General features: G+C 38.0%; 2 protein-coding genes across 3 annotated transcripts in view; one reads left to right on the forward strand and one right to left on the reverse strand.

The window, feature by feature from the left end:
- Positions 1-14775, reverse strand: part of EIF5A2 (eukaryotic translation initiation factor 5A2) — a 472944-nt gene that overhangs the window by 335384 nt on the left and 122785 nt on the right. The window lies entirely within an intron of this gene.
- Positions 3-11764, forward strand: SKIL (SKI like proto-oncogene). The gene is made up of 6 exons (XM_009485193.2): positions 3-1109; positions 5046-5143; positions 6581-6819; positions 7030-7271; positions 8362-8586; positions 11587-11764. The coding sequence occupies exons 1-6, from the start codon at positions 3-5 to the stop codon at positions 11746-11748; spliced, it is 2073 nt and encodes a 690-aa protein (XP_009483468.1). The 3' UTR covers positions 11749-11764.

Here is a 14775-nt window from a genome sequence, read left to right on the forward strand (position 1 = left end):
CAATGGAAAGCCCGCACATAAACTTCCCTCTAGGTCTAGTTTCAGACCAAAAAAGGAGTGGGATCCAAGAGGATGGGAGTCCTCCGTTAAAAAAGGCAATGACAGAAATGCATGTAAATAGCAAAGTACGAGTTGTAATAAATAAATTGCCAACAATAAAGAAGGAAAACTTGGACGAATATGACGAAACTCCTGTGGAGGCTGATGGGGAAACCGCCAAGCCAAACAGTGCTTCACTATCTGAACCTTTGAATTTAAATCCAGGTTTGAAACACACGTTGGCACAGTTCCACTTGAGCAGCCAGAGTTCGCTGGGTGGACCGGCAGCTTTTTCAGCTCGTTATTCCCAGGAAAGTATGTCACCCACTGTCTTCTTGCCTCTTCCGTCGCCGCAAATTCTTTCTGGTCCGCTGCTCATTCCTCCGGACAGCTCCACAGAACTCACCCAGACTATACTGGAGGGGGAATCTATCTCTTGTTTTAAAGTCGGAGGGGAAAAAAGACTTTGCTTGCCTCAAGTGCTGAATTCCGTTCTCCGAGACTTTTCATTGCAACAGATCAATACGGTGTGTGATGAACTGTATATATACTGCTCCAGGTGCACTTCCGACCAGCTTCATATTCTGAAGGTTTTGGGAATTCTTCCATTTAATGCTCCGTCCTGTGGGCTAATTACGCTGACTGATGCTCAGAGACTATGCAATGCTTTACTACGTCCTCGCACTTTTCCGCAAAATGGCGGGTTTCTCCCTGGTAAGAACACCTTGGCCCAACTGAAGGAGACTGGCAGTGCCTTTGAAGTAGAGCATGAATGCCTGGGCAAGTGCCAGGGGTTGTTTGCACCTCAGTTCTACCTTGCGCCGGATGACCCGTGTATCCAGTGTTTGGAGTGCTACGGGATGTTCTCCCCCCAGACCTTTGTGATGCATTCACACAGATCCCCAGACAAGAGGACCTGCCACTGGGGATTTGAATCGGCCAAGTGGCACTGCTACCTGCATATTAACCAAAAATACTTAGGAACGTCGGAGGAGCGGGAACTGAAGCATCTCTTGGAGGAAATGAAGGAGAAATTTAGCGAGAAAAATCAGAAAAGAACTCGGTCCAAAGTAAGTTCACCTACTCTTGTAAAACTCCCAAATCTCTGCTCACACGTAAATACTTGTTTTGGAAGCGCCTTGCTTGCCTTTTGTAAGTGGGATGCTTGTCAAATCAAGCCTAAGTTGACTTTGTGAGAGAGCTTCACTGTGGAAAAATACATTTCTCATTAAAAGGTGCGGTAATTTCTTTCCTCTTTGGGCTCTAAGTAACTTCATTCGAGCTGGTTTGGCTTTGTTGTTTCTTGTTCTGTTCTAAGGTATACAGTCGCTGGAAAATTCAGAGCTACTGTGGAAATTTTCATTCTCCCGTTTGACCTTTGAGTATGTTTTATGCGGTTTATGTGTGTTTCAGCAGCTAGGCAAAGCAGAAAGCTTGAAAATCAAGTACTACAAAAATCAAGTATTACAAATTAATTCTTCATTTGTTATTTTTCCTCCAGCACGCACACGTGCGGTGTATGGTGACCTGGCTTGCTAACCACCCAGCTCATGGCTTTGCGTGCAGGGTAACGGTGCATTGGGAAATTGGTATTTAGAAGCCCGAAGTCTGCTTGTTCAGCAATAGCTTTCTGTTTAAACCACTTGTACAGAGAAATATACTGAAAAGAGGGGGTTTTAAGCAGCTCAAGTAATGAGCTGTAGGCCGGTATCTTGACAATGGTTAATAATAGACATCGTATTTTTTGCTAAAATACTGCTGCAAGTCTGTGCTGTGGTTCAAAAATACAGAGCTTATTTTTCCCTTAGAGAGCTTCTACTTTAAATAATAAGCACCAGATAAATATTGAACATCATAGATGTTTCCGTTCATAGAAGTTACATTTTGGTATAATTTAAACTTAGGAGGTTTTTAAAAGGTTCCTGCCCCATGACTATGTTTCTTTTCAGTGTATTTGGCATTTAGACGTCTGTTTGATGGCTGCTGGTTTGATGATATATCCATGTTGCCTGTTTTGTGGTGGATTTCAGAATAGCAGCAAGAGCAGTCCAGGAGGTTGAGCCCCAAAACAACGGGAGTTTAATAGGGGAGTGGTGGAGCACAGCCTCTGATTCCTTGTCCTGGGGAAGCTTGGGCTAATTCAGTTGTCTTTTTTTTCCCTCATTTCTGAGGTGTGAAGGAGGTGTTGGGTACAATGTGCAGACATTCCCTTTTCTTACACTCCTAGGGAAATTTATTTGCAGGATGTTCCATTCGCTCTTCTGTCACCTTCACCACCTTTGCCGAGTCAGTCCTCAGAAGTGCCAACGCATTTTTGAGGTTGTCTTGTCTATCGTTCTCTTTGACTTTGTGACAGTTTCTGATAATCGCTCTGCACTAAAACTTTGTCTTGCGGCTCAGACTAATTCCTTGAGTTCATCACTGTGCGTGGGGGAAAGCTCGCGATATGGAGAGTTAACGTTTCTTCTGAGTATTTTCATCAGTCCAATCTCTGCTAAAACTAGTGGCTTAATGATTAGGCTGAAACCACTATTTACCTATATATTTTTTTTCCTTAAAAACCAGCTTTGTACAATTAGCTTCAGAAGAAAAATAAGAGTTGTTTTTCAGGTACCCTTTTCGAACGGTTTAGGTAGAAGTCATTCAATGAATTTTAAGTGTACCTGACTTTATTGCATTTATATAATTGTTTAAGAGCATCTAAACTAAACAGATTGTTAGGTAAAGGAATATGCATGTATATATTGAGGTAGATGCTTTATCTCTATTTTATTAACCTGGATAATGAGGGAGGAATTGTGTTGGAAAAAGACTTCGTGTTTATTTACGATTACCTTTCATTTTTTTTCCTAAGTAAAAATTTGGTTGCATGTTATGTAATTCATTTGCAAAATGCACGTTAATGAGTAGACAGTACAGTTAGTTTCCATTTGAAATAGGTGGGAATGTAAAAATCTGACCTGCTAACTTGAAAATACAGATTACCTGATATATAATTCCATACATAAATATATAAACGTGTTAAAATGTGAGTCCTAAAGTATGGACAAGATGCGATTCAGAAGTTAAAATTGGATTACTGTGTACTAGCTGTAATATAAGTAGGGGAATATTTGTACATTATTCAAATTATTAGAATGATCTGAATAAGTAGAGGAAACTTGACAAGTGTCAGGATGAGGCCATTTTTTGAGAGATTATTTGCTGTATTTCAAGTTTTATTTTTTAAAGGCTTGATTATGAATTTACTATTCTGGACCTTAGCTTCCTTGTATCCTCCCTCCTTTCTGTCTGCGTTGGAACTGATTTAAGGAACTGCAGGGGTGGAGTTCAATTTCAGTTTCATTGCTGGAGCTGAATTTAGTGGGCTGGAAGTTTTGACCAGAATATTGTAGATGGGATTTGGTCTCTCTCATGGTCAAGTGGGATTTGATTCTGCAGACCTTGGTACAAGCCACACGTGTAATTGGGTACTCTCTTGACTGCCAGAGATGAAGCTCTGTGACAGTTTATTTCAGAGTGTGTAAATATAAACTTTTCTGATAATGTATCTTGTCCACAAGAAATTGCGGAGATGTTAGAATGCTGGATGAAGCTTTCGGTACAGTAGGATTTTTTTAGGCTTTTTTTTTTTTTTTTAATTGAGCAACTTTCCAAAGGTACTGGCTCTGGCTGGAATGGTGTTAACGTTCTTCACAGCAGCCTGTATGGTGCTGTGCTTTGGATTCGTGGCTAAAACAGTGTTGGTAGCACACCGATGTTTTGGCTGCCGCTGCACAGTGCTTCCGCAGCGTCAATGCTTTCTGTGTTCCACGCTTGGCCCCTGCAGGCAGTAGGCTGGGGGTGGGTGAGAGGCTGGCAGGGGACACAGCCAGGACAGATGGCCTAAATTGGCCAAGGAGATATTCCATACCATATAATGTCACAGTCAGCAGAAAAAAATGGGGTAGAAGAGGAAGAAAGGGGGTTTTGGCATCCAAGGCAGATGCTGTTCGGAGACTGGCTGGGCATCAGTCTACCTGTGGGAGGTGGTGAGCGATATCCTTTGCTTCACTTGTTTTTTTTCTCTTTCTTTCATCTATTAAACTGTCTTTATCTTGACCCATAAGCTGTCTTGCTTTTGTCCCCATCCCCTGGGGGTGGTGGTGAGGGAGCTGCTGGCTGGGGTCAACCAACCACACCTTACCCAAAAACCCGCTTCCCAGGGCTATTTTAATACAATGAAATTAAGAATCCATTTCTTAGCTACGAGTCTTGTTTAAATATATGATGAAACACCTTTCACTTGAAATTAATAGTACCTTTGCCATGGAGTACCAAGTATCACCAGTAACTTTGACTAAAGAGTAATTCCAAAAACATGTCTTGAGACAAACAGAACGAGAATTGCAAACCAAACACAAAATGCACAGAAGTTTTTTTTAAGATGATCTATTCTGATGCTCCTGAATTAATTTTGTTTGTTACTGCAAAGGAAATGGAGTTGTCATGCTAGTGCAGCAGCTTTGCCCACTTTTGCAATAAAAATTCGTGACAACTGAAGAAAGTTCTGTCTCTGGAACACCAGTAATTGTACCATTTTATTCACAGGTTTTATTTTGTAATAAAGTATCTGGCAAGTGCTTACTACGATGTAGATACTTTATTGCAAAAGGCTCCTACAACCTTTTGGGAATTCTAGTTTCTGCTTTCTGTTTCTCCCAAACATTTTTAGCATGCCTCTGGCAGAGTTCTGGAAACTCAGCAGAGCTTTTATGTAGGTTTGTAAAGAGATTTCCTTTTAATTTCGTTGCTACTTTGCCCATAATGGGAAATGGGAGATAGAAGAAACTTCTGCGGCTTGCATCACCCTGCATCTCTGCCAAAGACACTCCATTTTCCAGTACCCCGGGTTCTCTGGTGTGTATGTATTAGTGGTGTAAATGCCATTCCACTGAGGAGCATTTGTGAAAATGTAAATAACACATACCTATCTTCCAGTTACCAATTTATTTCCTTTTCTTTAGGCAGATTCACAGCAGAGCCTGGAATTATCGCAGTGGTATCCAGTTATAAAGCAAGAAGCAGAAGCTGATCCTCAACCACCCTCCTTTTTCCATCCCAGGTAACTGAATTGCCTGTGTAGACCTATAAACACTGTATGTACAGGTATTTAAATACTTTTAGCTATTTAAAGATAATTCAGACTGAAAAAAATGTACTTGCAACCTGAGCTGTTAGGAAAACTCTAAGGGATCACACAGGCATAATGGAGCATGAACTTTTTATGCAGTTCTTAGTGTAAATATTAAATGAACTGCTTACGAGTGGTTTTTGGTACAGGACTCAAGCTGCGATCTGTGAGCGTTCTTCAGTAGGCAATACAATGAAATGTAATTACAATTCTCCTTTTCAGAGTAGAAATGACAGAAGGTAATTTTTAATCTTTTGTATTATAGTATAGCGCATGCGTGTGGAAAGCTGCATAGGGCCTATTTACCATGAGTGCAACTTAATTTCTTTTCAAAAAAGACTTGTAAAAGGCATTTAAAGGCTTTCTTCCACACTGGAACCATGGCTATGGCTGAACTGTCTGTTGATTAGTTTGATTAGTTTCCTGGTTTTAGAAACCAAGTGCATTTCCTTAACATAGTACAAAGTTTGTCGTCTGCATCAATGAGGGAAACAGTTTTTTCTTGATGTACCTCTTACCCTCATCCCCATGTGGTTACGTGTTTACCATATATGGGTGAGATCAGATTCTTTTGGCTAGCAGCATGCATCAAAGCAACACATGCGCACCAAACTAGTTCCCACACAAACACGTGAATGGTGGAACTTCTGTGATGGTTGCTCAGTTTGCTGTTTCTATCGGTGCCTTCCTTCAGAACTGGGAGAAAGGAAAGTGTTGAAGACAGCAGTGTTAACTCCAGCATTGTAATGCTGATTATCTTGGCGCTGACCTTAATACAATTGGCACTCTTTTCCCTCTGCACTAGACAAAAGCTGAGTGGCTAGGTTAGAGCGGTACAGAAGGATGCTCCCAGGAGTCCCGGAGCTGTGAAAGTCCAGACAGGTTGGTCAATATATGTGGGAAAGAAGGTCCAGCATTGGTCTCAGACATGCCCCAGCACTGTCAGGACACAGCTTTGCTATTTAAAGAGCGATATGCTCATTCTCACTACACTGATCGCTTCCCCCATCCTCCGCTGCTAATATAAGGATTATGAAAATGCTAGATAGTCTGGATTCAGTGGCGTTCTACTTTCACTCTTTGCATTTAAATGAAGACTTCATATGATTTTCTGTATGATTTTTTTTAATCAGCCATGTTTGAAAAATCCTCTTGTTTGATAGCCTCAAAACCTTATCTGGATAATCTACTCAGTGAAGATTAAGTGGGTCATTAGGATTTCCTTTTGCATAGGAAAAATTGAAAAAGGTTGTGGTTATTTTTCATTGAAGCTTTTACAGTTTGAAATCACGTTAAATTAAACTTACTGCTCTCTACCAGTCATCATTTATTATGCCTTACCTTTCATTCTTAATTCTACTGTTTCAGTTACTACCTTTACATGTGTGATAAAGTGGTTGCCCCAAATGTATCTCTTGCATCACAATATAAGGATGTTGCAAAAACAACAGTCAAAGTTTCAGAAGTAAATAAATCCTCAGCTGGACAGTCAGAGAAGAAGCTCAGTAGTGGAAAGCACAAAAAAGCTGCCTCCTATCCAGAGCTTTCTCTTGAAGAACAGGAAAAAATTGACTTGAAAACTGGTGTGGAGCAGCATAAACGTTTAGGTGAGTAGTGAAAATTACATTGAAGTCTTTTCAATTTTTATAGCATATAATTTTGGAAAGCTGAACACCAAGCTAGTATTTTGTGATGTCACTTCAGTTTTCCAAAAATTCTTTTGATCTTTTTATAATCTTCAGTTTTCATTGCATTTTTTTCACTCTGGAAGTTTAATTTTCTGTGACTATCATGCTGTGTTCTTCTTTTCTCTATAGATCCACCTGTATCAGCTCGTTCCGCAAGAGGTGGAAAATTTGAACGTGTTTCTTCCAAAATCACTAGAGACTCTAGCCGTGTTGAAGTAGGTAATGATGTGCGAACCTTGTCCCCCACACTCATGAAGGACATCAGTTGTGAAGATGACAAGGGAAGGATCATGGAAGAAGTAATGAAAACCTATATCAAACAGCAAGAAAAACTAAATACTATTTTGCGGAGGAAACAGCAGCTTCAAATGGTACAGTGCCAGTCTGAGTGCATTTCACTTTTGACATCAGAAAATGTGTTAGCTTGTTGGTTTTGGAACCAATATCACAGATTACATTCATTTAGAAACACCACACAAATAATTTTCCCCCCAGCTTGCATCCAGACACCAAATCTTTAATATTCCTTATGCTCATTAGGTTCAAGTCCACTGAGAATCGGTGTCTTTTCAGTTTGCAACTACTGTGTTCAAGCAGCTCCTTCTTTTATTTTATCCAAATGAAAACTACTTTCACTTTGAAATGTTTTCCAAACATTGAAGTGTTTTGGCAAATACAGTTTAAGTCCTCTAAAATTTCTCAGTTTTCAGGACTTTAAAGAGGCAGACATCAATATTCTAGAAACGGTCTTATCACTGTCCTGTATAAAAAAGAATACCACCTTCCTATTTCTATTTGATAAGCCCTTGTTTTTAGGGGGATTTTGTTAGTCTTTTTTTAATAATGGATGACATTAGAAGTTGGTGTTCACTTGTGATTTTGCCTCATTTCTGTTTTCTGAATTAAGGTAAATACTGTCTTTGCTTCTTACATTCATAGACCAGACCCAATATCTTAGTTTAGTTTAGTTTATTTAATGTTAAGCTCAGAATCTATGAGCTCAGATAGGGCCCTAGAGCAGCTACTTTTAAGGTGTTCTGCTGTTGGAGGTAAAGTTTGTAGATAAGTTAAAAAAAAAAGGTAAGACTTCAAAAAATATCGAAATGTTAGTGGAAAAAGAAATCAAGCCCATTTATTCTGTTTTCTGACGATGCACTTCTTACATCTTCAAAGTATATTTTAGTAAGTCAGTGCTGCTGCCTTCTGAGGTTCAGTGCTGGAAGTTGTGAATCTGTTTCTGGAAGCTTCATGTACTTGGAAGTATAAATAGTTTCTTAAAAATGAAATGCTTGCTACAGAATTCCAGGCTGTCATTGATAAGTTGATAAATACCATTATCAGGCTATTGTTATCAGTAGATAGATGTGCTCTTTTTGGCCTCATTGTTTCCAGATACACATTTAAATTCAGTTTTTCTGGTCTTAGAACCGAGGTGTATGTGACCCTGATTTTTCTTGACAGGAAGTGGAAATGTTAAGCAACTCTAAAGCTATGAAGGAGCTAACTGAAGAGCAGCAGAATTTACAAAAAGAACTTGAATGTTTGCAAACAGAGCATGCTCAAAGAATGGAAGAATTTTATTTTGAGCAGAGAGACTTGGAGAAGAAACTGGACCAAGTGATGAAGCAAAAGTGTAGCTGTGACTCCAATTTAGAAAAGGACAAAGAAGCTGAATATGCAGCACAGGTGAGAAGGGAAAGTTTGTTTCAGACCAAACTGTATTTAGTGTATCAGGAAATCGGGAAGCTATTGCGCAGCCACCCTAAGGTTTCACCTTCTCTCTGTGTTCTGATACCATAGACAAATACCAAGATAGGTCACAGTGACAGGAATGTTTATTTTCCTGTTCCTTGATTGAAACTGAGGTAGAATGCAACTTAGAGAAACATATGATGATATTGATGAAATATTAATCTTGAACATAAGGTCTGTTACATCCTCATTTAATACAAATAGTGTTTTTAACGTATATAGGCTTGCCCATGTTGTAGAATTAAACATTCTCATTTTAGTTACAGAAATAGGCTATTCCTCTTTTTCTTCCTTTTATGTTAAAAAAAAAAAAAATCCAAAGCTCTCAACCACCTTTTTGTCAGATCAATAGCTGCTCTTTCTGTTCCTTGGTGGTAGAATCTTCTGCACTATCTGACGAGCCTCCTTCTGTGCTTTATCAAAGCATTTGGTCAAGAGTTCTTTTGGAAATGAAAATCATATTTTTGTCTCTCGTTCCTGCCTTCTGTTCATCTGTCAAAACCTGTGGAGATTTTTTTTTTTTCTTTCACTTTCCTTTTAACTTCTACTACTGCTTCTTTATGTTGGAGGTTATTCATGTCATTCCAGTGGGGAAAATATAGTTAATGCCAAAGGGAGCCTTGGAATGCCTCTTTTCAAAATCAGTTGCAGTTATGATTGTGATGTATTTTGTACTGTGTCACAGAAAGCAAGTCTTCACAGTTTTTTTTAAAGTAACCAAAATCTAAAACTTAAGTTGGGTAAAGCTTTGTGGTCGTTTGATTGTAGCTGTGTATATTTCCTGTTCTTACCGTCTCAAACAAAGAAACAGGCAGTACTTGAGAGACAGGTTTTGGTATTTTGGGGGAGTAGGGCAGAGACTAGCATCGTAAATCCTTCTCATGAATTTAATTTCATGACATCCCACTCCACAGATTCCTAGCCTTTGCTGCCAGAAATAATCCTCTGACTAAGGCCTGATTTACTAAACATGTGGTGCAAGCCCTATTACTGCAAGTAACAACATGTTCTAATTTATGAAGATAATCATGTATAGCATGTTTTATATGGCTTCTGTAGCTTACTTTCTTTAGAGGCTAAAAAGCATAGGTTGTTCCCCAAGGAGATTGGTTGATTGTTTCGTTTGAAGTTAGACTTTGAAAGCTAAATACGTTCCTTGCATGAAAGGAACCTCTGTTACTACCTGTGTGGTAGAGCTATTCACAACATACGGTTTGAACCTTTTTCTCCATTTATCACATCTTATAATAGATTTTGGACCCTAGGTTCCAAGCAGTTGTCAGAAGTACCCGAGTTAAACAGAGGTCCTGGCAACAGATAACTTCCCCAAGCTGTGCATACAGCATTTCAGAAAAGCCTTAATCCGATGTCTTCTTGAAGCAGTTGCCTAGGCCGCCCTTCCTCTCTGAGAGCTGTGGACTGGAAGGAACCCTCTTTGAACAGTTAAACAAGATTAATAATTTGGGATCTGGGACTTGTTTAAATGTCTGTTCTTCTTTTTAGGCCTGCCTGAAGATGCATGAGGTGTCTTCTCCCCCTTTTTGACTTCTTTATTGAATTGTTGAGTTTGATTGTTGCTTTACCCTGTCAGTCACAGTAGGGCAGTACAAGCAGTACTGGAACCTTTCCTTAGAGCTGGAAGTCAAAACTCTCCCAGAGGCGTGCTTATGTAGCAAGTGCTGTAACATGCAGGCAGTGGGCATTATCGTACTGCAACAGTTTACTTAATCAAAATAGTGGTGTCAGAAGACTTGCATTAATAGCCTATTTCTGTCTAAGAACTGCTTAAATATTTTTGATTGTACTAAGAACCGTTTAAATATTTCCAGTTATACAAGCGGAGATGAAAGTCCACTGAATGTGGTGTTTCCCTGAAACCAGCACAGCAGTTCCTTTGCCCAGTACATTTTATAGCAATTGGTGAACACCTATGATGCTGTATGCTCCTGCTTCTTTCATTCTCGTGAGCTGTCTTCCTCACTTTCAGTGAGATGTGTGCTTAGTGATGATTTAGATCAGATAGATACCTATCATCATAAAGGCAGATGGATTTTTTAGATTCACTGAGGTCTTTTTGTAAGAAATAACCCCTTAAGTCAATGGTAGAGAAGATAACTGGTTTCCAGTCTCCCCCCTTTTTTAACTGCTGGTAGTATACCTATAAGCAATTTGACAGTAACTTTCCAACACTTGAAAAATTCATCAGACGTTTCCAGATCTCACTGTAAATAAGTTCTGATGACACTCTAGCAAGTTTGAGGTTTACTGTACTCTAAAGATGAAAAAAAAAAAAATTTCTGTGTTTAAACACAAAATGTTTCACAAAAGAAATTGGGTGGACTCATGTTTATATTTGAACACACACATAAATGCACAGGCAGTTATGTTCAAGATTTTCTGAATCTTATTTCTGGTAATTCTGTTTCATTTATGCTAAAAGGTATCAGAAAATAGTCTTGATGGTTTTGTTTGTTCTAGAAATCCATTAAGGCTTTGAAACAAAGAAGTACTATTTTTTCAGGTAAGAGAAAGGAACCTGGGAAATGGAAAAGTGCTATTTATTCTGGGATCTGTGAAACATCTGATGCAGACATCATCACAATCTTCCTAACAGATTAAATGCATATTGACACGGTCTAGTGTGACAGTTCATATAACTACAATTTATATGTATTTAAAAATTAGACTTTTCCATTTTTTAATAGTACTGTGATTTTTATGCAACTTGCCATATTGATGTCATTTGCTAGTGGTGTAGTAGGTAACTGCATTACTCTTGATAATTGTGGAAGATGAGCTGATAAATACTGGTGAACAGAAATATTTTTATCTGATGCATATAGTGGTCATCAGTAGCATCTTGAAATGAGTAGTTGACATTGACAAATAAGTTTGCTAAAATTTGCTCTGCCTCTTTGTCTTTCTATTTTACAGCTAGCAGAATTGAGACAGAGATTGGATCATGCAGAGGCAGATAGACAGGAGCTTCAAGATGAGCTGAGACAAGAACGAGAGGCAAGGGAAAAGTTAGAGATGATGATAAAGGAACTGAAGCTACAGATCTTGAAATCTTCGAAAAATGGAAAAGGAAAGTAGAAATTGGAAGAGGAAGCATGACTGCGTCCTTCAAACAGGGTGTTTTGGTTTTTAATGAATTGTGAGCAGTTTCTCTGTGATAAGAAGAAAGTGTTCTCTATGGATTTCTATTTCCCAGACAAGGCCAGATGAAGATATACACATATATAAATACATAGAGATAGATAGGTATACATTTTTAGATTTTCCTAACCAATGAAAATCTGCATTTATTTGTACTGGTGTTTTTCTCAAACGATGAAAAATATGAAACTCTTGATTTAGAGTGAACAGTTTCTGTTTATTTCTAATGCAGTCTTGAGGAGTCTATACCTTTTAACATTGTCTGTTAAAATATATGTGGTGATCTTTATTTTGCCATCAATTGCATATCCAGTTATAAAAGTACATTAAAAACATTCTGAATTCTTCAAGGTCAAAAATAGTTTGGGTTTTGGTGAGAATTATGTGTTCTCAATCTGGGGAAAGTAAAGGCAGCTTTTCATCTGTAACTTAAAATCACCATGATGATAGGTGATTGATCAGCAAAAGTGATTTACCAGCATGAATTTTTCCCATAATTTCATTGTATGAAGTCAAGCTGATCTTTTCAGTATTTTTCTATTTAACAACTCATTATCAAGCTAAAGAGTTTTAGAGCCAGCATTTGCTTGCCACACTGGAAGAAGAAAACATGAAGGTTTTTTGGTAAATTAAAAAATTTACAATTACAGTGGAATCTTTTGAAATTAAAAATTCACGTATTTTCTTTTGTTTTCTTCTATGTAGTAGGTATGAAAGAAACATTAATAACAGACTTAAAGGTGGGGCTTTTCCTTCTAGAAACCGAGAAAGCTTGACTTAACTGGTTTTCAGATACTAACACTTTCAAGAAAAATAATATTTATTAAAAAATATGTATTAGTTTCTTTAGGACCCTAAGCCTCCACACTTTGAGCTTCTTGCCAACTTGTGGATTTTTCTTTCATTACATAGAACAGGCCTTAACTGACATTGCGATAATAGCTTAAAAAATAAAGTTCTGAGATATGGCACTTTGAAAATCATTTTGATAGTCTCTGTATTTGAATGGCATGGTAATGTTACCATGAATTAAGAAATACAGCATGTTTGTTAAGCTATAACATTTGAAAATGTGTAATTGTACAGAATTACTGTTTTATGTATATATAATGTTTGAGTACTTAAGAAGTCTGGTTCCCAGTGGGTTAAACGCATGACTACAAAGTTGGATGAAGAAATACTTTTTTGCACTTCTCTCTAAAAAGTTTGGTACAGCTGACAGATGTTAGCTGGTTACGTCAGTGACTAGGAATATTTCAGTAGTTCTAGTATTTCACTACATAATTTTAACCTGTGCTTTAGCTTCTGGTTTTGAGCTGCTTAGGTTTATTAGTCTCTTAATAATTCAATTAATTCTGGATGAAACCACTAGTAAAAGCCTACATTGATCCCACCCCACCCCCCGAAACCGAAAACTTCTGAGTTCTTTTTTTGTTTCTCTTTTAGTGGTATAACAGGACTGAATGTCACAGGGAAAGATAAAATTGCACATATCTTTAAATTGAATGAGAAATGAGGCGGTAGATTAAATGTCATGGAGTCATAGGATGATTCTTTTATAGCTGTGTGTAATTTTGGTTATGGACTCTGTGTCATATTTACACTGACAATTAAAGCAGTTTAGATGAAAAATTATCAAACAATTTTTTTTGTCAGTGTTGATGAGAAAAGAGGACCCGGGTTACGTTTTTCCCTTCTTGAACTCCATCTCCAAATGATTGCTTTAAAGAAAAAAGAAAAGAAAAAAGCCTTTCTCTGCAGTGTAGTGATGGTTTGGGAGGAAAGGTGTTGAGTATAAATGTTTCGGGCTGTGTATGCACCACTTGCTTTAAAAACACAATGAATGTGTTATTGTAACAACCACCAAAAACGTGGCTGTAGGGAGAGTAGGCAGGAATGTTGGTAAAAGTGTGATTCTTAGACACCGGAGCTTGAAGTAGTCCAACTTGATTGGCAGAACCTACGCTGGATTAGTTAGATGGGCAAGTAAGAAAACACCATCCTGAAACTGAAAGGTTTCATTGGGGTGTTATCAGAGGATCAAAAGATACCGTTTCTAGTTGCTTTTCAGTATCAGTGTTTTGAACCAGACTTGTTCGATTGTCAGTGTAGATAAGGCCATACAGACTCATTTAATACAGCTGCAGTAACTAATTTACCACAGTATTTATAGCTTAGCCGTTGAATGTATGGAATCCTCATGGGATTATTATATTAGAATACTGTATATTCCGTTTTCATTCGGGTCTTGTCTATGTTATGTGACTTCTGCTCAAATTTCCCCTTTTGCCGCCGGGTGACCTTCAGCAGTGGCAATTGCAGCGGAGTACTGGTACAGCCCGGGTTCCTGTGCCTCAGCCAGCACTTCAGCCATCTCTCAACCAGCTCTTAACGGGCTTATGCTGTAGACTATTGACATGCTGGTGGCCGCAGTTTGCACTAATATTTTCACTGTTGCAAGAACTCAAGCAGCTATATGAAGTTTTGGCAATCCCAGCTGCAGATAAGGCCTCCTAATTGTTTTAAAACGTCTGGCTGAAAAAGCTAATGGAACATTTATTAAAATGACTTTAAAAGTAGCTTTGTAAATATTCCATTTAGTTAATCTAAGGTTAGAATGCATTTTAAATTATTGTAATCCTCTTAAAATTCTTAAATATTACTTTCAGGCTCTTTACATAACATAAATAATTTTCCTATGTGTAGACTTAATTTTTTACTGATTTTAAGTAATAATGTATACATAAATGTGCCATAGATTTTGTGTGCTCACAGTCTTTGAAAGATAGTTTTTTAGTAAATTGTAAATAATACTGTGTAAGTTCTAGAACAAATCTATGTTGACCTCTTTTCACTACCTTATACTAGTTATATCGAATGGTTTATTTTACAGCCTAATATAGGAACTTGGAATGCACACTTAAGGGCCCTCACTTAAGTGCACACTTAACGGTAGAAACTAAT

The sequence above is a fragment of the Pelecanus crispus genome, chromosome 9 (genome assembly GCF_030463565.1).
Source record: "Pelecanus crispus isolate bPelCri1 chromosome 9, bPelCri1.pri, whole genome shotgun sequence".
Classification (NCBI taxonomy): Eukaryota; Metazoa; Chordata; class Aves; order Pelecaniformes; family Pelecanidae; genus Pelecanus; species Pelecanus crispus.